The sequence below is a fragment of the Cuculus canorus genome, chromosome 2 (genome assembly GCF_017976375.1).
Source record: "Cuculus canorus isolate bCucCan1 chromosome 2, bCucCan1.pri, whole genome shotgun sequence".
Lineage (NCBI taxonomy): Eukaryota > Metazoa > Chordata > Aves > Cuculiformes > Cuculidae > Cuculus > Cuculus canorus.
In genome coordinates this window covers 87,693,274-87,717,124 of record NC_071402.1, presented here as the reverse complement: position 1 = coordinate 87,717,124, position 23,851 = coordinate 87,693,274, and the positions used below count along the sequence as shown (strand labels likewise).

General features: G+C 37.8%; 1 protein-coding gene across 1 annotated transcript; it reads left to right on the top strand.

Annotated features, from left to right (window-relative positions):
* On the top strand, positions 1-23,492 carry KDSR (3-ketodihydrosphingosine reductase). The gene is made up of 10 exons (XM_054059865.1): positions 1-288; positions 6,593-6,682; positions 7,807-7,863; positions 11,709-11,774; positions 11,920-12,015; positions 13,109-13,300; positions 15,083-15,166; positions 17,688-17,771; positions 19,631-19,732; positions 20,077-23,492. The coding sequence occupies exons 1-10, from the start codon at positions 181-183 to the stop codon at positions 20,194-20,196; spliced, it is 999 nt and encodes a 332-aa protein (XP_053915840.1). The 5' UTR covers positions 1-180; the 3' UTR covers positions 20,197-23,492.
* The last annotated feature ends 359 nt before the right edge of the window (positions 23,493-23,851 follow it).

Below are 23,851 nucleotides of genomic sequence, written 5' to 3'. Positions count from 1 at the left end.
CGCCGGGTGCCGCGGCGCGCGCGGGCGGGCGGGTGCAGCGCTGCCCCCCCATCCCTTCCCACAGCAGCAGCAGCCGCTGCCGCCGCCTCCTCACGGGGTTCGCACCCCCCTCTCCCTTCCCTTCCACACCCGCAGCCGCCGCTGCTCGCCTCGACTCTTCCAGCGAACGCAGACCGAGCCATGCTGCTCCTGGCGGCCGCCTTCATCGTGGCCTTCGTCCTCCTCCTTTACATGGTGTCGCCGCTCATCAGCCCCAAGCCCCTCAAGCTGCCCGGCGCTCATGTCGTGGTGAGTGAGGAGCGGGGTGGGGGGTGGAGGAAATGGCGCGCCGAGCGGACCGGGCCCTTTGGCCCCTACTACGCCGTGAAGGGCTGGGGGGGGGGGAAGAGGAGCCCTCGCGCGCCGATCACTCCGTTGCGTCTGGGGAGGGGGTGTGAGGAAGCCGCCCTCCTCTCCCCCCGCCCGAGGAAAGTGGCATCTTCCGCCTGCGCCGCCCCTGACCGTTTGTGTCCGGTGCGGTCGGGGGGGGTGGTGGTGGAAAACGGGGGAGGGGGAGGGCTTCCGCGCGCGCCCCTCACTTCCGGCCGCCCGTGTCCGTGTCGTGGTGGGAATGAATGGGGCCGCTCCTACGAGGGGAAAGGGGAAAGCGTGACGGCTTGAGGACACCCCCTCCCCGCGCTCCGGCAGGACCCGCTTCAGGGTAGGGGAAGAGGAGGAAGCGATGGGAATGTCGGCGATGAATCCCTGCGGCAGCCGGGGGTGTTGGCAGCGCAGTGGAGGTTCCCACGTTAGGGGCGCCCCGCCGCTTTGCGGGCCGTGTTGGCGGCTGGCGGTAGCACCCCGAGCTACCAAAACACGGGAGGCACGAGTCCGAGTGATAAGGAAATGACCCGTGCTGATGACTCCGCAGCCGCTGCCTCCCTCGGTTGGCTTAAGGCGATCTTCGGAGTCACCAGGAATGTCAACTCTCCTCGGGCTTCGTGTTGACTTTTTAAGTCGTTCCTTTTGTACTCTCGAATTTACCAGTTACCTTTTGTTTTCTTTTAGCATCTCCCAAGGTAGCGAGGCAGTGTGTGCGCTCCTAAGCAAAAGGCAAAAATCCATGATTTCCTTAGTCTATGAAAACAAATAGGATGTGAGGAAATGGAAGACTAATGCAAAGGAAGTAGTCAGGTGACACTCATGCACCTTCTCATCTTTAAGTACCTAGATGTCATCGATGTCTGTGAGCAATGTTTTGACTGTCCATGGTCGAGAGGGTAGGAATTGACCTTTAGAAGGAACTCTTCAGAGGGGCAAACGTTTGAAACAGTTCGTGAGCAGTAGCACCACTAGAAGTTGTATGGGTGTGTGGCTTGAGGGGAGGAGGGAAGTAGAGCAACATCCAGGTTCTTTCAGGTGGATCACAAAGTAATGAATTTGGATGTATGAGGACAAATAAGTTAGCAGTTGAAAGAATCATTGTCCTAGAATCAGCTCTTTTAACTTATAAGCTTGAAATTCTTGAAATATGTTCTATGCAGCGAACCTGTAGTTTACTGTTTGTTTAACTTTGTTTTTAAGGGCTGGATGGTACTTGCAGATGCCCATTGTTACAGTGGAAGTTGGGGATAATCCACAAGTTAGGCCTTTTAGGTGCAAGTGAATTTACAGTTAATCTAAGTTAAACTTTTAGCTCTCTGTGGTGCTTCTCTTGTTTTGTTTTGAGTTTTTTATTATAAGTTTTGGAGCTCCTCTGTGGAGGATAGAGTTGTCTCCAGAAGAGTTTACACCTGTCCAAATTGCAAGAGTATTCCCAAGTTGCTTTATGCAATAGGTGTTAACTTGGATGCTGTAACTGGCTTTACAGCATCATATACTGTGTGAGGTCTGTTCGAGCTTGCATTAAAGTACTCTGGTTAGGGTTCTTCCCACAGGACTAGTGCTTGTTAAGGGGGAACCCTTCAACAGGATTTTAGCAACCCTTCAATGCTATGTGAAAGTAAAGGTGAAGCAGACTTGCTGTGACGTCTATGCAGAAACGAAATAGCAAACAATAAAAAGTTTAATGGATTTTATTCCAAACTTCTGTTAATTTGGGGAGGGAGGTTATGTCTACTGTGATTATCCAATGTTTTGTCTGTTCTTTATGTGATTAAACTTCTAAGCTGCCATGCTCTTTCTTCTGGTCAGAGTGGTTCATTTTTAAAAGTTCACATTGAAAATGATGAGAATATTCGTGTTGGAGAAACCTTGTAACCACTGCCCCTGATTATATTGGGAATTTAAGCTCAGTTTGATACAAGAGGAAGTCTCAAAAACAGTATTCCTGCATATTTTTAGTATGAAGAGTCTGGCTACAGAAGTAACTGTATTAGTATATTGATGGAGGAAAAGGCTGTAGATACATTTGATGACACAAATCAAAATCTCTAAGTAAACTGTTTTACTGGTGTCTCACTGGCAGAACTGCTTGTTTTATTTTGGCTTTAGTTGTGCTCTTAAAGTATTCATACAAACTAATGAAATATGGAGCAGTTGTTTCAGAGTACACTAGTTCTTAGATTTGTAGATGCACTGGACACTTACACATTTGGATTTCAGATTTCCTGGTGTAATGTGTAGGAAAGATTATTGGATTTATGGTACTGTAAATCAGAAATTTTGTTCAGAGAGGTTTTCCACATTGTGCCTGTAAAGTGACTTTTTTACATTCTGTACTGGGAGTGTTCTCTGCTACTGAAATGACTAGGAGACTTCATGAAAATATTTAAGGACCATAACCTTATCTAACCTTCTTTGAAGTCTTCTAAAAAAAAAAATTAAAATCTGTTAAAGTGGTCTGCGTATGCTCTTTTTAGTTTGTAACTTGATTAAGATAAGACTGTAGATTAAAATTCGGTAGTTTTTTTCAAGCCTCAAGTAAACTTGGTCTTGAAACAAAGATTAAAGATCTGCAAACTGCATATTTTGCTGGGTAAGCCCTCTCAAAAGAGCAAGTGATTGCCACTGCAAAAAACAACCCCAAGAGCTCAGTGATACAAATGCAGTTTATTAAAGTTTGTGGACTAACGATGGCAGGAAATGTAAAGATGTTCTCTGCCTGGGACTATTTCCCAGTCAGATTGAGTGGGCCTTTCGTTTGGACATAGTTCAGGATGTTCTTGCCAAATCCACATGTGAAAGGGTCATCTCTGGTCTAGAAGTAGATTCACCGCTTCTGTGCAGAGCCCAACTTGATAACTGCTGTCGGCTTTAAGAATGGCCGGTCTTGGTGTGTCAGCACCAAGCTTGTAGCTCTTGCGCTGGGACTGATACAATCTGTAGTTTAGGTGCATCCAAGTGGTTTGACAAGAGGTCATTTTGAGTCTAGTCAGACATGCTAACCGCTTAAACTAGATTACAGAGATGTTCTTTTTCAGTGGATTTAAATATCTCCTGTCAGAGCACTGTCTGAAAACATGAAGTCAGCTTGCAATCTGGTGCTAAGTGAAAGTTAAGCTCTACCAGAGATACCATATGAATCGAATATTGAATTTCATCATTCCTGGTGATGGTTCTGTTAATTTGGAGTTGGGCTGTCTCATCAATTGAAGCGAAATTGTAGTATCTCCAATTTGAAAGTCAAACAGAGCAATTCTGTGTACCTCACCCCAACATTTCCATTTATCAAGGGGGGAAAAAAAACTGTGATTCTTAGAAGCTGAACTCCATTATCAAGGATCATAGCTTGAAGTTGGAGCCAGACCCTTTCTGGAATAGCTAATTTGGTACCTATTCTTCTTAAAGACGGAAATGGCTAAAAAACACTGCTCAAGGGCTTATAGTATTGCATTCTTAACATCTGAATTTATGCTATGATTTAATTATGTCTTCCTGTTAAATTAGTCTGTGTTTTGGGTTGTTCTCACCACATTTTTGGGTTTTCTAACTCCTCTGAGGCTGGGATACAGTGAAATTTAAAACCAGGATCAGTGGCAATTCAGATGTCTGGAACTAATAAAATGCAGTAGCACCATAGAACTATATGCCACAAGGGTAAGTAACCACAATAACGCCTGGTTTGTGGAGCAAATGTATGTTCCTCCTTTAATTCTGAGCATCTGTGTTAATAACTTGCCTACCTAACAGACTTCATAGGTCGGCTCGGGCTAACTTTATTGTAGCACAAAGCACAGTTTTCAGTAGCACTAGGGATCTTTTTTTTCTGTTTCATTAGCATTCATGGTGGAATGTTCCTGAAAAATGTGCGTATTAATAACAACCTCCTGTGTATTAATAACAGCCTCCCACCTAAATGCTAATGTTCCCAGCTAATTGATACTGCTTTCTGTCACTGACTTATCTGACATGAGCCCTATCTAGTGGTTTTGGGTGTCACTGTGAACAAAAACTTCCTTTTGCCGTTTCTTGCATAACTTCAGACCTTGTCTTTCTGAAAAGAATGTTAGTATTCTGACAAGCCAGAGGCTTATTCCCAGTACCTTCACCTTCAAGGAATTCCTCAGCCACTGTTGTAGTTGACCTGTTCATGTTACTCAGCAGCTTGTGCAGGTAGTAACCAGCTGTCTCTCAGTGCTATGCAAAAATTGGAATTGGAGCCATCTTTCATGTGCAGTTGATGAGTCCATGTGCTGTTGTGCCTGCTGCTGTTGAAAATCTGTAGAAGCAGCTCATGAGTGCTGTGGAACTGAGGCATGCCTGAGAGTTTTAAACTGAGTCTTTCAATCTTTTCAGAGATATAGTGAAACCTTGCAAGTTAGTCTGAGAATACACTAAAATTCTTATCTCCTTTCCATCACGAAGCATTAAATTAATTATGGGTTCTGGTGAAGTCCCAAGTAGTTAGCTAACACTTGCACTCTTGGGGACTTCATTTACTTCAAAAGCAGTCATGCTTGGTTCAGAACTCTGCATTCTATGTTTCACATTTCCAGAACAGGACCTGCATCTTGGAGTCATCCTCACGGGTTAGTAAAGCGTGAAACCAGTCTTGCAGACAGAGTCAGTTAGAAGCTAATGTGAAGCAACTCCTTCTAAGAGAAGAAGTCTAAACAGCTGAAATTAGTCTTTGTGGCTGCGGTCAGAAATCATGAAACACATTGTAAACCTTTGTTTGCAGAGATTATTTGATTTACGCTAAACTATTTTTGAAGGTTAGCAATGAAATGCTCATATGAAAGACGAGTTTAGTGACATATGATGACGTTCTTCTGATTTTTCTGACTTCATTGCCTCCAGCAGTGGAAAGCTAAGGATAATGCATCTCTGAAATAAAACTCTTAAGGCACTGCCAAATGAGGAGACAACACAAGGCTTTTGATAGAGACTGGAGGTCTTTGCTCTTCCATTAATTAGCTCAATGCCTGCATTTTCTTATACTCGAAATGGAGACGACAACTTACTTGCTCTGAAGACTTTTGAAAGGTTTTGATAAAGAACAAAAAATGACGATTTCCAGAGCAATCAGAATCACTTTTTCCAGTTATTAGGAAATCTGTATTTCAGAACCAGATTCATAAATGGATCTTTTTACAATAACTGCTTCTAGGCATTTTATTCCAGATTTTCTCAATTACAGCCTCTTAATGTGCTGTTGGAAGAAAATTCAAATAATTTGGGTATGTAAGGAAGATAACAGTGCTTAAGGACCAAAGGCATGTGCAAACTGAGACTGGGCTTAAATGAACAAGTCGGCTAAAGGCAGTATCAGCCGGGCAGACATTTTTATTTTAGTCAAAAAGAGCAGTCAGGATTGTTGTCTACATCTTATTCCACATGGAGTTCCTAAGTTGGCTTATTGAAGGTATTGAGAGAGGTGTCAAAGTAACTTTAACCTGTATATTAGTGTAATTTGGCAGTATATCCTCCTACAATATACGATCCAGGGCTGTAGGCATCGTTGCATTTGTCTGTAGTTGAACTACTAATTTCCTCTTTGTGTATAAGACTATTCAGTGTTACAGTTTAGAGGAAGAAGAAAAGGCAATGGAAGTTTAGGTGATGGCATCCCCACAAAACTGGAATTGTGGGGTGGCATGGACAGTTCAAAGTCCGTACGGAGGGACTGAGAAATCCTGTACAGTGGGCCAATTGTTGAATTGCTGGGTTCTTTAAAATAAGACAGAAGGTATTTAATGTTTGTATCTTCAGCAGGCAATCTACAAATGTCACTTTTACAAATAATTTCTAGTGTGACAAGGTATGGAGGGGCAGTACATAATTATTATTATGGCTAACATTAGTAGTGATTTTAAACTGCTAACTACTTCTGCTTTTAGAAGCAGAATAATATGCAGAACTTGGTCAAAAGCATGGAGCCCATGTGGGAGTGGGTCTAAGTGTGCTTGACGTAAGAAATGAGCAAAATATTGCCCTCGAGGGTAAAACTGGGTTTGGGGTAGGAACAAACACTCGTCAATCTACTCAGATTTTTTTTTTTTCAATTCATACTTAGTAGGTAAATTAGCTTTGCATCTTCTGTATTCATGCATCATTGGGTGATATTTTAGTCACAGTATATTTTTAGAGTTTTCGTTTGATTTTACTGCTGTCATATGGGAGGAGGGGTGAGAATAGTGGACTAACACTGCAATTTTCAAATAACTTTTAGGTAACTGGAGGCTCCAGTGGAATTGGAAAATGTATTGCTATTGAATGCTATAAGCAAGGTGCTTTCATAACACTGATCGCAAGGGATGAGGTAAGCGTATGTGTATTTTTACTGACTAAACTCTGTTCGCAAAATCTGTATAGGTGGGGAATAATTTTGGAATTGATAATTATTCATGCTTTCTTCAGTGTATATTTTCGGAGGATCCAAAGAATTTCAAGTTACTGCATTTGAATAGGAGAGGTGGATGCCTTTTTAAGGAGTATAGCCCAACATGGAATTTATGAGCAGCTTGCCTTAAAACTACCAGTGCTATCACTTCTGTTAATAGGATTCTTTATTTCACTGTCCAGATGTGTGGCTGAGGGAAAAAAGCAGAAAAAAAAAAGAACAGTAGTAGTTGTAGTCTTACCTACCCTAAGTGACAACTGAGGGTTTAAAGACAATTCTTCACAGAATATTTTGATATTTAATCACTGTTTTATCGTACTTGTTACTAGTGAAAAGCTGTTCTTCAAAGCAGCCTTGGAAGAAAAAGGGTTGCTTTCATTTTTTTAACCATGAGGTATTCAGAATTGAGTTGGAATGACTCTTTTCATAACGAGTTTTTATTTTATTTGTAGAGAAAAAACTAATTATTAAGGAAATAAAAGCACTTGGAGGGAAGGGGCTTCAGTCCCAGCTGTCTTTGTGTGTTTACTTACTTGGTAACTTATTTTGCATAAATTTGAATGCAGCCAGAACTAATGCATTTTTTCTTGAAAGGACTGACAGTTTGAATTTACCAAATTTTGGTTTAATTTTTACAACAACTCCATGATATTTATTGTTCTTCAGAATAGTTTATGTAATATTCCATGAATATAAACCAGAACCAAAATAGAGGAGAAAAATTAAAACCTGCAGTCTTATGTGCTTTTTGTAGTCGTATGAAACGAAAGCATTAAGTCAATTATGGAAGTCATTAGTGGCTTTAGAAGATGAAATTAAAAACAGAAAAGAGAGTTCTAGTAGCTTGATTGAGTTCATGTTTTCATCATATATTCATAAATCTGTAAAATGACATTAATGGAGTGTTACAGTGTTAAGTGTTGTAGTGTTGAGGCTATCTTTTTGGGGGGTTTTGGGGAATGTTTTTAAGCCTTATTGAAACGCTGAAGATGAATATTGCTCTCAGAACTGCAATTCTTTAGCTGTTCTTGTATCCATTTCAGAACAAGCTGTTGCAGACAAAGAAGGAAATAGAAAAGTATTCTGTTAATGACAAGCAGGTAAGATCGCTGCTAACGGTGGCTGTTGTGCATTTTGGTTATGATAGTCACTACAACATAGTTCAGTAGTCCTGTCTTTAAAAGCTGTTTGGCAAAAATGAGTGAGGACTCAGTATTTGAATTCAGCAATACTGTTCCGATAACATGAGGTATTCTGAACTCTGCTGCGTTTGATGTTGCATAGCTTGTGCATTAACCTGCTTTTCTTAGAGAAGAAGGTTGATATCTTCAGTTGTAGGTGTAAGTGAGCTTTTTTGGATAGCTGCAATTTACTGACACTCGGTAAGCATTTGTGTTCTTCAGGGTGAAGTGGAAGAACCAGTTTTTTTCAAATCTCTCACTTTCTGCAATTCGTAAATACAGCTTTTATCTTGGGAAAGAAGTTTAGATACTTGCTTCCGGGTTTCGTTCGCTACATCATACTTTTATTTCTTTTCCTGGCAAAATACAGTAACAGATACACTAAGTAAATTTGTGAAGTTCTGAGACTTCTAAACACTGAAGCTGCTTTGGTGAATAGAGAGTGTGCTTGTGCATAAAGGCACTCTTTGAGAACATGGACACATACTAGCTTAAAATAGGCACGCTTGCTATTTTCAAAATATGCAACTTCAAGATGAAATAGTAAAACTTTTTATGCAGTACTAACAGTCAAGAGGACAGGGAAAACAATATTGAGACTGTTAACATCTCTGACTTCTCCTTTCTTGTGTTTCGGAATTTTTTTGTTACTGTCATGATTACAAATACAATCAATTTATTTGTCTGTGAAAAGAGATTTGAATTGATTAATTGGTTATTCTGTTGAAAAGAAGCAATGGAAAAAGCTGAATATTTGAGGCAATAATGTTAGTACTAGCTGACAGAAAATAGTACCTCAATTTTTTAGATAAGATTCTGCCTTTAGTTCCTTATATTTTTGTCAAATGGCTCAAGCTGATTTTCTTTTTTCTGTGCATGCTGCCTTACTCAGATCAACTTTGTTTGAAAAACTAAGCCGTGTGAGGTGAGGAGAAACTATATTTTGCCCATTTAAAAAAAAAAAATCCCGATAACCATTTTCTTTTAGCTGTTCTAGTAGTTTCCCAAGCTTAGCTTTAAAGTTAATCTCTTGTCAAACAGTGTGTCAGGATGTTCTTGCCCAAGCTTGATAGATTAAGGCTTTTAAAAAGAACATCTCTTCGTGTGTGTTCATAAGAGTTTCAGTTGAAATTTCAGAAAGTACCTTCCGAGTTGAAATGAGGTCTAGTGTGGACTGAAGAGGACTGCTTTTGCAGAAGCAGCTTTGGACTTGCAGCAAGGTTAAGCATAAGCAGTGGGAGTAATAGGTTGACTGGTTCTTCTACAGCTTTTGTTGGGTGGTAGATGGTGTTGCAGGGAAGCCTGCCTGATCTAAATGCAAAGAACAGAACTGGAAAAAGCAGGGATTCTGGGGTAGAGCTCACTAGAACAGCAGACCAGAAGCTAGGACTAGGTAGATGAACTGGGAGAAGCTGTACAAAAGGATTGCTGAAAGAGTGTAGAGAAAGATGATGTCTGATACAGATCATGTACACACGCTATTACGTTTCCTGGATGTCAAGCTAAGGGACAAAGGTCCTCAGGAAAGGTTACTTTTTACATGAGCATATGCTCTCACCCTTCTGCTCTTGGATATATACATGATACATACATGAAAGCAGGTTGCATTGACAACCAGAGTCTGGTATCTACATACATTTTGGCATTCAAATTAGCAAATGTTCTTTTAAAGACATTTATATGCTGTTTATTTACAGTGCTGACAGTGCACAGCCTTTATACGTGTAAGTGTGCGATGGCACTAAATCCTTGCCCTTAGAGGTTTCTTTTTCAATATTTTTTAAATACCTTTCCTAGTATATAGTATTCCTAATTTCTTCACTGGAAGTTGAATTGATCTTTTGTTGTGAAAGCTTTAATAATCTAACACGGTGTAATATTTAGAACAAAAGATGAGGAACAGGGCTGGGAGCGTTAGGGTGTTTCTGGCAGCATATTCTGTATCTTAGTCATGGATCTATAATGCTTGTTTTAGAGTGAAGGTATATTGTAGCAGGAGAAAGAACATGTGATAATGGAAGCAAAGAGGTGGATTGTATAATGTGACAGTGGTCAGTTAAAAACTATGTTAGTTCCACAGTGTGGATTTCACGCCATATAACTAACTAGTCCAGTTGCTCCAATTTTTATACAGAACTGTGATTTTTAGCCTCCTTACTGATCTAGCAAGGACATCAAGCAATAAAGCACTGTCATTTTCATTCCATTCCTATTTTGTTCTCAAACTTATGTAAAAGATAAATATTTCCAAAATATAATAAATGCCCTAAGGGAAAACACATGCAGACCCTCCAATAACACGCACCACAAGTTTACTCTGATGTCCAACTATACACAGTGCTGGGAGGCAGGAATAGCCAACCTGCTATACAGGAATGGCAAGCAGGTTCTGTTTATGCACATAAGAAGTGTTGCATTCTGACCAGAGGCAGAACTGACAAATGACTACCTGCCAAAGCAGTTGGTTGCACTGTGGAAAGCTTTTTTTGTTTTGTTTTGTTTATGTGTCCATGTGCTCCATGACAAGTGGTCATGATGATATTTGTTACAAAACTGGTGATGTCTTTGTTTTATTTTGCCTCAAATTGACTTTAGATTATTTGACCAAAATAATAGAAAGGATAGAACAAGAGTACAGGAGTCCTTTATTTTATTATGATATGCGATTTCTTCTTTTAAGATGATTAATTGCCACAAATACCTGGCCAAGCTGGAGTTTGTGGTGATCTAACAGTTTGTAAGTGGTAACCCAAAGGCAATCCTTTGGCCATAAGTTGGTTTTGAAGGTACATCAAAATGTAGATTCTGAGATAATCTTCCTGAAAGTAATCAGTAACTTTCAAGAAAAACAGGCCCTGACTTTTAGCTGCAACAAGGCTTAGGTATTACTGTCATCTATTTTTGTCATCCTGTCCTGCCTGTCTCCCTGGGCCAATGCTTATTTTTTTTTTTCTGTATCATCCAAACTAAACCCTGTAATCTCTGGTTTCCAGACAGGGAGTAAACTTATTGCATCACTTTGCTTTTTAGATATTATGATACTGTGCAACTAGTCAATTTCTCATAGAATTTTTATTTAATTTTGTCCTCGACATGGTCCAAATTAAACAGTAGGCAACTAGTTTACTACTATTCTTCAAAAACAATTTTATGGAAAAAATGGGTAGCGTGCATTGCCAGTACTAAAGTTAGCCAGTGTTTAGCACTTGCTTTATCAGTTTTGGAAACTATTTTTTTTTGCCCTGCTGATGCTTCAGTGTCAGAGCAACACTCTGTAACCATGCTCTTCTATGATTTGGAGGGGGGAAAAATGTTTGGTTTTTTTAAGATGAGCCTAAACCACACAAATGGTTTGATTTGTGCTGAACACTGAAGAAAGCTAAATGCAGCACACTGGAATTTTGACTACCATAGTTTAACAATTTTTAATAAACTTTGTGTAAATAACTGGAGTCATAGTCTTAGTACAGTATATTAGAAACTATACTTTGCACTTTAGCTGTTTTGAAGATCCTGAAGTGCTTATTCATTCTTAGTAGAATCTTTATTACACTTGAATGTGTGTATGTGAGGAGAAGGAGCTCGGAGGGGGCAGGTGGATGTTGCTGTCTCTAGTGTGGGAGAAATACAGACTGTCCTGTGGAAAAGTTTTCTTGTTTTTTCTGGAAAAGATATGTCAGTAGGTTTTATTTCATTTTGAAAGGCTCAGAGTCAACAGTTACTGGACTTTGTTGTAAAAATCTTCTTTCACTTTCCTTTTCTAGGTTGTACTATGTATTTCTGTTGATGTATCTAAAGACTACGAACAGGTGGAGAATGTTCTAAAGCAGGTGAGGAAGCAACTGATTTACCTGTGTATCTTAAACTTATCTGTGTGTCTTGTATTTCTAGTGGAAATAGTTTCTTATAATGATACTGCACTATAGGAAGGTTTTTTACCTGCTGAAGAACATTTTGACCTGTGTCCCCTTCCAGGCTCAGGAGAAACTGGGACCAGTTGACATGCTTGTGAACTGTGCAGGAACATCAGTTACAGGAAAATTTGAGGATATTGAAGTGAATTCTTTTGAAGTGAGTGAGCATACGTGTTTATTTTATTATGTGATTTCTTATTCAACTGCTGTAACAAATAAATGTTACTCCTGTGTCTTTGCAGACTTTGTATAAATAGTTATACACTCGATTTGTAGTAGGTGTCAGAATTAGAATGTATATTTAGGTATTACCTCTAATTTATCACCTGTTACTCCTTTGATGGGTTAGAACAGTGGATTCTCTCTGGGATAGGGAGCGCCCTCAAGATCACAAAAAAACTTTGCATGAATTTTTATAGTTCAGTGCACCATGAAAGGCACTGAATTTCACATGGTCTCATTTTTTTCTGGTGAAGATTTTAAATATGTTTTTAACCAGTTTAAGAAAGCTTTGGCTGTTATCAGTGTTCCAACTCTGAGGTGCACAAATTGTTTGCAGCTTGAGAAGCTGGTGCTGTGATTAAAAGACAAAAAAAAAAATCCTCAACCCCCCTGTATTCTGGTTAGTTTATGCCCAAAGTTCTCAAGTCCCCAGTCATCTACAGATCATTGAATCATCTGAAAATACTAATTAGGCATAAATTTATAATAAATTTGAATCATCCATTCTATTGCTTTTTATAGGCTATCGGTTGTGGTTTAGATCATCTAGAGAGAGAAACTAAAGACTTCCCTTATCCTGCCAAGGATTAAATCTCTGAAATGCACAAATTAAATACATGATGTTTTTCCTGATTCCTGTTTTAGAAAGCTCTTTAAACTTCATTTCAGTATGTTTTCATACATCATGAGTTAAATGGATTGCTTCCTGGACACAGTTGAGGTTAGATTTTCCTTTCAAATAGTCTTCTTTTTTCCTTATAGGCCATATGGTTAGCTGTATTATCAGTATCCCATATGCTATTAAGACTTGTAGATAGACTGGATTTCTTTGGGATTGAAGTGAAACTTTTAGCTATGAAACAGTTTATAAGGCTGTGGAGTACAAAAATATGTTTCCTTTGCAAGCTGATAGAACTAAAAATCTAGTGAACATTGTTAAAGCAGATTGAAAAAGGGATTTTTGATAAATAACAGCTGAAGGTTTCTGAATCTGTGGCTTAAATACCATATTAATATCGTTTGTACAGAGATTAATGGCAGTCAATTATCTGGGTAGTGTTTACCCAAGCCGAGCAGTAATTGCTACCATGAAGGAACGAAGAATGGGAAGGCTTGTTTTTGTATCATCTCAGGCTGGGCAATTAGGCCTGTTTGGTTATACAGCTTATTCTCCAACAAAGTTTGCTCTTCGAGGGTTGGCTGAAGCCCTGCAAATGGAGGTATGTGTGCAATAATTGAAGTATTTTTGACTGTAAACAAAAATATTTTTTTTTACTAGCAGCACATTTTCATTTAAATTGTTCTCTGTGTCTTGTGCAGCGCTGCTGATACGTGCGCTGTGTTGGCCCTTTTCTTGGCAGCAATACAATCCTATTGCTCTGCATGGGGTTGCAGAAACTAAACTGATTTCAGTTTCATAAAAGGGAATAGATTGAATCTCTTCTTAGAACTGAAGATAACCACATGTGCGGACATTCTTTTGTAGACTTTGTGTTTTACTAAAAGGACTGGAATTTTAAGTCTTTTAAGTAAAAGTCTTCAAGGCTCTTAGTGCAGAATGATATCGAAGATACTATGGATGCATGAGGGGCAGGCCAGTGATTCCCAGCTTGTTTGTGAGGCTGTGGTAAGCGATATGTGAACCATATGAAACACTAAAACTTGCAAGCTAGAATCTGAGGGTTGTTCATGGAAAAAAAAATGTGTTGACAGTGGTTCACCCTTCTAAATGTTGGTATATATGAGCTTTTCCTAGTGCAATTATCTAAGCTTATGCTTAAGGCTGAAAAACAACCAAATGCTGTTTGCAGTATTGAATGGAATGAGGTTGGTAAGTACGTTGTAGTAAGATAGGTAAAATTGATTTCAAAATTGCTTCCCTTATTCTTCTGTTAGGAATGTGTATTTCAGTTAAGTGTTTATATATTAAGTGCCTGTATCTAGTTCTTGATCCTTGTGTAGTCCTTGTTTTATCCTATTCTATTAGATATAATTCTGTGCCTTGATCAGGATTAGAATGTGTGGTGTGAAACTGCCTCTGATCACTTCTGACCTGCTAAATAGAACAACATGAGTGCGGGGTCTTTCTTCAGACTGGCAGCAGATATTTTTGTGAAGACTGAATTATTAAAAAATAAAAATAGGGTGTTTATGGACCTGGGATGGTATTTCAATAAGTTTTTTCAATATAGAGTGTTTCATAATTAAAAATGCTTAGTGCTTTACAGCACTCTGGTTTATCTTAGCCTTCTGAATATTTTCGTTAAAAGCTTCTTTGTTTGTATTGGAGTACATACTGGCATTGTAGGGGTTTATGAATAGTAGTGCAGTAAGTGATGTAATTCTGCAACATATACACACCGATACATAACTAAATGCAATCCTTACCTTGAGACCGGCAATTTTTTCTTACACTTTCTACTTACTTTTTGTCTTCTTAGACTTTGACCACTTGCAAGATTATACCATGGGTTGAAAATCTTGTGACTTGTGTCTGGCTCTTAAAGACATCAAATTTGAGTTTTACATTTCTGTTTTTTTTTCTTGTATTTGTTCATCAGTGAAAATATATTGATGTAAGCATGCTCAAAAGCCTCGGTGAAAGCCTTTTTGACCTTGTGATTATGAATGCTGAGTACTGGTGTTTTGAAATGGTTTAGTATTCTTTTAAAACTGAATTGGGTAAAATTATAGAGCTAAACTGCTCTCATTCCTCCTAAATGTCTTAAAAGAGGCTTGGATTCATCAAATAACTTACCCTGAATGCAAAATATTTTTATTAAACGAAACAACAAAAACATCTCTAAAGCATGTGCTGTTCTGCTTTCTCATTTGACAAAGCTCCGAGTCTTAGAGTTGCTGAATGTGAGGGTTACTTAACACTAGAAATGATTTAAATTCATGCTCGCTGTATTCCTTCGGTACAAGAGAAATCAATGAAGTTATGAGGGACATATAAAGGCTATCAGTGTTAAGATAACACTCACTTTTGTATAATGCAGGTAAAACCTTATAATATCTACGTAACGGTGGCCTATCCTCCAGATACTGACACACCTGGCTTTGTAGAAGAAAGTAAAACAAAGGTAAATTGTTCTTCAATAATAATGTAATGTTTTTAAAGCTTCAATTTGTAGTAAGGAATAAATTTCAGATTTCATTCGCTTCCGTAGTACTTTTGAAATCAGTGCATATAAGGATTTTAAGAAGTACTTTCAAACACTGCGTTTTTATCAACTTAACCAGTCAGAGTTAAATAGCTTGTAGCATAATTTTGCATAGTTTCTTCTTCTGGCTTTAAGTGGAAGAACTACCTACTCTTAATGTCTGAAATGCTGCAAAGTCTTCTGTACACAATCGAAATATTGTTTTGGAATGGTGAACTGTAAAACCACTACTTGTTTTGATACCAAAGCTTAATGAGCCAAAATTGATATTTATGTTTTGCATCTTTGATAACATGCAGTTGTTCTGATAGATGTGACAGATGAAAATAACGCTCAGTTCCTTCATTGAAGTCTGCAAACTAACCACACTCTATGAACATGCATAATGACAGTTCAGTAGTGGCTGTTGTCTAGTGTTAAGGTAGGAAGGAAACTTTTGCATTGTGTTTGTAGTGCACATGACACCCTTACTTTTCAGAAGGGCATGTCAGCAGTAGGCCTTTATCATTTGCCTTACTTTATAAGTGAGTGTTTTGACCTTCAAAACTTTAGTTGCCTCTCATCATTTGTCATGTCCCTACCCATGAAGTATAATTCCAAAAAATACATTCAAGCCCTCTGTTCAGACTGAAGTATTGGGTAACCAGAGAAAAATGTGTCTGTTTTTGATTTCGTACTGTGAACTAAAAATCTGATATCTAAGGAGATCAGCCCTTTCAAGACAGCCCATCATGCGTAATACAAAATTATTTGGGCTGAATTCCATTTTGTCCTCAATCCTTTGTATAGGAATCAGTAGGGATAGTATAATACATTCTTACTTCATCATTTCTTGATGTAGATATTCTGTGTTAAATGTGTAATCCCTACAAAGTGCCAGAATTAGACATCCGTAGATACTTGTATAGCTTGCATATTCTCTGGGGGACTTTTTCTTTGTAATAGCCTATTTCAGGGAAATAGTGACCAGCAAATTGCACTGTTCATCTGAGATTCCTCTTTAAAAAAAGATTCAGTGAGACTTATTTGTTGAAAAGGTGTTGTCTTTTAAGTAAAGACTTATGCTTCCTTTTAGTGTACATGAAATCTTCGAGTAACTTGCTTCTATTGCAGTAGCGCACCTTAAATCTGCAATATTGCATTGCTCTAAGTTCAGATAGTAATTTAGTATTGTTGCATTTATTTAATACTGCCCGGCTAAGAACATCTGTCTCTGTAGTTTGCATCTCTTTAGGACTAGTCTGCTTTTCTCTGCAATCATTGATACAGTTAAAGATGGTGTCAGGAACTAGGATATGTCTTTCCTGTGTCTAACCATGAAGCATTTTTTTTTCGCTTTAGAGAGAGAACTGCTTTATAAGTAACAACTGTTCTTTGGCTGGCTGACTAGCCAGATCGAGTGTTTAATGGTTGATTTCTGCCTGCGTTTTTCTCAACATGTCATTCACTTTAGCTGAACAGCTGCTACTTTTTTACCCTCTGAACTTAAGAGTATTGTAATGTTGACAACAGATTTGGTTGATACAGACCAGTGAGCTCAAAAGTACATGGGGGTTACAGGAAGGAGATCTGATGGTGTAAGCCATCAGATTGTAGGAGGGCATGTAAAAGTTGTTCGTATGTGGTTTCTCCTGGCAAAGACACATTACAACAGGTTGGCTTGCAACCAGGCACTCCTTTCTCCCTATTTTAGTGCTGTTTCTTCTTTATCAACAAAAGCATCTATCTTAACATACTGAGCATTTAAATAGCTTGTTGTGGAGTTAGCTCCATCATTGTTTTATTTGTTTAAAGTACATGAATGACAGGCATGCTTTTAAATGCTTCAAAGCATATTTTTTCAGTTTGTTTTGTCACAAACCAGACTTGGTTTTCTCTCTCCTGTAGAAGAAATTCTGATTACTAAAATAACTGCCATAACTGCTTTCTTCTAGTGAGGTAAAATGGCATGAATGCTCCAAAACACAAAGGAAAAAACACAGTAGTGGGTTTTGGTGGATACCAGTGTGAAGTTTGAGAAACTTTTTTTTTTAAAAAAAAAAAGTATAAATTTGTTTTGTAGGATTTTAAAATATTTCAAGCTTATCTTTTACTTCATTTCTGGAAAAAAAAGCCCATAAAAGAACTAGTACAGGTGTTCAAGAGATATAATTTAAGAATTTTTATAACTTCTATGGCAAATAAAATACTGGAAGGACACCACTTTTTTTACTTTATTAGTAATAAACTGTTAAAATAAAGTACTGCCTTTCCCTCCATAAAATCTGCTTTTATTTACAAAGATGCTTTCACCTTTTTTAAGTGGATGTTTTAGGTAACAATATGATACTGCTTGCTAACAATGATGTCATTCATGACAAAAGACCCAAAACCAAAATCTAACCATCATATTTTTTCCTCCTGCGTTAGTCAAACTTACCTTGGTGTTTTTCTACTAAAGCCTTTAGAAACGAAGCTAATCTCTGAAACCTCATCTGTTTGCCAAGCAGAACAAGTCGCCAGAGTTATAGTCAAAGATGCCATAGTAAGTAAATTATCTTTTTAAATTGTATTAATCGTTAGAGAGACTAGGATCATCTGTAATGCTTGTTTAAGACTACAAGACAATGGCTAAGCTAAATGCAAAATCGATTTACATGAAGCAGTGCTCTTTGCTAGGTAGTTTGGGCAAGAAGTATTTTCATTATTCTTTTGCCACTGTGCCCACAAATGATTTTATACAATCTCTTGGAACTGAAAAGTACCTTAAGTTGTACATTAGACAGAACAAAATGATGCACCACTGTGATGCAATGTCTCAAAGGCGGATTATGCTGACTTTAAAGCACTAAACTCTATTGAGTTTTTATATATCAAATACCATTTGTCTGACCTTAAAAGCTAGTTGGACTATCTTATTTTTCATGAAGATGAGTTCATATAAAAATAATTTTACAATAAATGAAGGCAGTCTAGCCTTTTCAGCATTTATTGTCTTAAGTACATGATTTATGTGTGATTAAAACACATAAAATGCTGCTCTTTGTGGTTAATGGTGTATTGCCTTTCTGAGGATTTTTTTTTTAAAGTTTTGTGCTATGGAATACTAGCTTAGTAAAGCACCTCAGAATGGAAATAAACATGAAATTTCATACTCTTAAAGCACAGTGATGGGCTCCTGAAGTCTAATTATTTTACAGTTCCAAATACTTGTGAATGGTTTATCTCTACAGCAGGTGTTCAGTTGTGAAGTTTCTACTGTATTTTCACAAATACAACACACAAATACATAATTATGTCTGGTTTTGGGTTGGCAAGTTTTAAAAGCAAGTACTACCTCTCATAGTATTCTGCTTTGGTGCTTAAGGAAAAATAATCTCCTTTCTAATTTTAAGCATCCAATATTTCTGTGTCGTGCTTTCCAGCACTCTGGATGATACATTTGTTCAGACATTTTCTTTATGCTGTCAAGCCATCAGCTGAGAGACTAAAATAGAAATCGGAAGGTAGCTCTGTACTGTAGGAACTCGCAGTCCTCTCAGGTTTGTGTAGAGAAATAACTCAATTAAATCTCATATCCTCTACTGCTTTGCATGGATTCACTTCTAACCCTGATTCAGGAACACCACCTCCTCCTTTCACTGCTGCATTCCATAGGTTTATTCCTGCAGTGTTTCAGGAAGTCGATTTTCCAGCATTAAGTCTGAAAACAAATGGGAGAAACCTAGGAGTCAGAGCTGTAGAGCTGCAGTTTTCCTAATGAGTAGTCGAAAGCCCACCAAACAACTTTTTCCCAGTGTGTGTCCCCTCTCTTCTGCCTGTTGAATTGGTTAGCAGGCTGTGTGTCTCGGGGTTTTGAGGAGGGCAAGTTAAAAATCCTTGACGTAGATGGAGGAGGACCTGTTACCTAGCATTTGAGGTACACCTCCTGCCACGTGATACTAAAGTAATTTTAACAAAAAGCAAACAGTATTTTGTTCTACAATTACAGCAGTGATTAGTGATCTGACTAAGTTAGGGTGTAATTGTGACTCTGAGATATCTTTATGGATGGGGAAACTGTCATGCATTTTCTCTGTCAGTAAGCATGCTTCAAGAAGAAATTTAGAACCTTTCTGTCTTGTAAAGAAATCTAGAAATTAGCACACCTCCTGAAGAGAGGCTAGCTTCCTTGCCCATTTATAAGTGAATGCCCTTTGCAGTATTGCTGTATAGCAGAAAATATTTTTGAATATTTTTATTCTTAATTGTGTTAATATTTCTAACATGAAAATATTTGTTGTTAGTGACATCAGTCAGTTTTTCTCATCAAGAATATCTGTTAAAATAAAATACACCATGATTTTCCACAACTGAGTAAATTACTTTTTTCTTTTCTTAATTGCTGTTTTTCCTTCTATCCAGCAAGGACACTTTAACAGCTCAGTTGGGTCAGATGGTTACATGCTGTCAATATTAACCAGTGGAATGTCACCAGTCACTTCTATTACTGAAGGTCTTCAGCAGGTAAGATTTGGGAAGGCTCTGTAGTCAGAGCTTCTTAAAACTTAAAATACTTCAAAATGTAGAACATTAAGCAAATATTCATTATATTTTTCATCAAACTGCTGTTAATACTGTTGAGACCTGGTTTAGAAAACTGAAGTAATACTTTCAAGCTGAAGCAGCAAGTTGGCAGGAAAGCTAAGATTACTGTCTGCTACTCAGTCCTGAACTGTTACATAGTCATGGTGTTTGTTTTCTGGAGGTCATGTAATGTACCTGCCTGGAACTTCTTTATTTTACAAGTAAATAATATGCTGCAATCTAGGATCTTAATTGAATTGAAAGATGTTTCTGTCTGTTTCCAGGTTGTTTGCATGGGCATTTTTCGCATCGTTGGCCTGTTTTACCTAGGAAGTTTTGACAGCATAGTTCGTCGCTGCATGATGCAAAGGGAAAAATCTGAAAGTGCAGATAAAACTGAGTAATTCTTACTTTGAAATGAAAGAAGAATGTCAAAAAGTCCCGGACAGCTTGCTGCTTAAGTGAGACTCGGTTTCTCTCCTGAAGGATTTAGTCTGGAAGTACTTGCATATGTGACAGATGAGTCTCCTTGAAAGCTATGAAAGAAAACAAAAGTATAACTCCAGAAAATGCCAAACTATGCAGAAGTGTGAATGAGGATTAGGATTTTTTTTATGGTGATTTGAGTTTGAGAGAATTTGGGGAACTTGAAAGTGTAGAGTTTGAGAATGGACATGGTAATGGAATGGTAGTTCTGGATAAATGCTTAAGTTTTCTCACTTTGGTGCTTATGGGCAAAATAAGTACCATAATAGACTGGGCCGAAGTAGATTGAAGTCCCCCTGAACAAGTTGGTACCTTTTGCTAATGTTTTGGGATGATTTTTAATTTAGAATGTTAACTTTTCCTTTGGCCAATCTACAGATCCTTCTGCCAATGACAGCTTTCCTTACTTTATTCAACATGCAACGGTGGAAACCTTAAGATGGCAGATACATTTGTATGATCCAAGCTTTCTCAGGGTGGGAGTAATTAAAAAGTATGATTTAATATATGCATACTTTATAAAGGGAGATGAAGAACCCGTTCCCAAAGAGAAATGCTTGGAGATGTGGCTGGATCTATAGCTTTTCTGGCCTTTGAAGTATGTTGTTAAAAAAAATCAAACCAGTATCCAGTGTGTTGATTTTGACTTTCAGCATTTTAAGCCATTGAAATAATGTACAATTTTTACAGATACTTACTTTTTCTTATCTGCCAGTTTTTGCTCTGGAAAGTAGCTTAATGCTGCTGTTACATACATTGTTTTTCAAAGCTGCAAATGATGAGCCAAACCAGTAGTTGATGATAGAATTCAGTTGTAATTAACATGCCAGGCTCTTCCAGTAGCAGGAATGTAGCTTTTGGGTTGGGGAAGGATTTGGGGGGGGGGGGAGGTGTGTCAGAATGGCATTCCACATTCATTTTTACCCCTACATGGAACAACTTCCACATGGCAAGAAATGATTGAAAATACTCTCCTTCTATGCCCCACTTCTGCTTCATTTCATTCACATTATATGAAATAAGGCTGCTCAATAACTGCTTCAGAATACACAGAACTCAGTGGTTGTTTCTACTACATCTTAAGTTTAGCTCAAGTTAATTTCTAAGTTTCTAATAGATCTTAAGTTTATCTTAAGTTTGATGGATAACAATAATGTTTTAAGGGTGCACTATAGATACTGTTTATTTAATGGACCACTATAGCAAGTGCCTTTTGAGCTGCTTTTTTTTTTCCCTAAAAGCTGTGTATTTTGTATTTGTTAGCACTGCTGTGTTTTCAGTGTTGCATTTTCCATCTTCAGTCAGTACTCAGAATCTAAAATTACTCATAAAACTGGGCACTTTTGCTTCCTTGAAAGCAGTATTTAGCAACAAAATAGGCAAAATCAATTTGCTCTTGTTAAGATATTCTCTACATCTATTTAAGAAGAGGTGTTCAGTTAAATAATGGGTGGTTAACTGGAAAACATTTAAAATGTAATTTATTGAGGTTGTTTATTTTCCTGCTCTGAATTCAGTTGATCGCTTTCCAAATTTTATTCGCCTAGACTAAGGTGGCTTTAATGTCTGGTTTACCAAGATGTATTTTGGGGAGGTTCACATTGGCACTCTTACTTTAAGTGGTTAGACTTTCATTAGATTGCAAACGTTGAAGCATTGTAGAATTCTTCACAAAGACTGTTTTAGGTCCTGCCTCCTGATTTTGTTTAGATATGTGAAGTTGTGCATGCCTGTATTATAATACTGATTTTGAGAACAGAGTGTATTCCTGCATTTTTAAACAGCTGGGCCTCAGTGCAAAGAAATCTAATGTGCTTACGTGTTTCCTGTGCTGCTTAATGTGAATGACATAATGGAGCATTTATACATCCATTGTCAACAGTGCTGTGTTTCCTACAGCAACAAAACAATGCTATTTGGACCCTATTATCTATGTTAATTCTTAGTTTGATGCAAATCAAATACTCCTTTGACCACCTGCAAAAGATACCAGGATGGGTGAATTGGTTGTGCTGTAGTTTGAAAAAAATGCTTATGTAGACGACTGACATCAACAACACACGCTTGAATGTCAGGACTTAAAACCAGTAAGTAAGACTTTTCATACTTGAATTTGTCGTCTTCAGCTTGGAATGTTAAATGCTTTGCATTCAACAAATGTAATCCAGAAGGTCAGAGCACACACAAGACGCTGTGGAAATTGGGCCTCTCTAAAATATTTCAGGTCGGACATCTTAGACCGCTAATCACTTTCTTGACTGAAGAGCCCTCCAAATAATGACTGATATAATTCAATGCAAGTGTTTCTGAAGGAGTAATAAGAGTACTGGGTGAAAATTATGGCTCTGATCTATAGACACTTAGTTCACACCTAATTTTGCATGGTGTAACTGGTTGTATTGACAGTAAAACTGTAGGTTGAACCCCTCAGCAATTCTGGAAAATGGAATGAGGCAAGTTTTTTTGAAGGAACAAGTAAATAATAATCTTTCTAAATGTTCTAGTTTCTGCTGATGCAAGTTAATGCACTTAAAATTAACTGATGAACTTTTCAGTTGTTTTCTTGTCAAAACATAGTAAACGATCAACAGCAACCTTTGGTGTAAATTTTGTTTTTCTTATGCACATTCTCTTATCTGCCAATGTACTCATTTTAAGGTCCAATATTAAGTGAAGGAGATGCCTTGTAATTTTGTTGAAAACTATTTAGCAGATGAAAAACTGTTTTGCCAGTTTAAATGTTACAAAACCTCTGCATTCAAATGTTTTAGCGGTGTATTACATCCATGAAGAACTTTAAATAAGCTTTATTTACTTTTTGTCAAATTGTCAATAATTTAATCACTTGTGCCATATCATTCGGTGTCTTGTCTCTTGTTTTCTTGGTCAATCTTAGATTCAATTTAGGCTCTGAAAGTCTTTTCCATTCCATTTAGTTTCTAATGACTGTCTGCTTTAAATACAGATTTATTGTAACGTTACCTATAGTTTACTTCACCAAGGTGTTCATGTGCAATTTAAATAGATTTAATATTTTACTAAGAAAAAAAGATATAGGTAAATCAACTTTATTTGCTGTGAAAAACTCTAGGCACTTTTAAATGGTAAAAATATATAGCGTTATTTGTAAAAAAGAGATTTTGTGCTTATTGCTTCATCATTTTTGTGCCAGAACTGTAAACTAGTTTTCATATTTTATATTTCTCAAATAAATGGAGAATCAACAAAGCCTGTAACCTCTAAATTCTTTGAGGGGATGAAGGGATAAATTCACTTACAGGGCTTGGTATTTTTATTCTTTATTTTCTTTTTTTTAAAAAAATATGGGATTAGTTCAACAGGATCCTCTTAATTTTGTAGGACAGCAGGGGGAGCAGTATGTCCCTCCATTTTGGCAGCCTAAGGCAGAGGTGTACAGCAGATGAAGGATGTTAAAGAATTCAACTGAATATTGTCAGCAGACTCAGTGTCATCAAGCCATAATGGAAGTAGATTAAATTGACAACATCTGCCTTTATTGCAGGACATGCCAGTGTAACTAGTGCTTGTGCTGTCTGGAAGTGCTTGTGAATC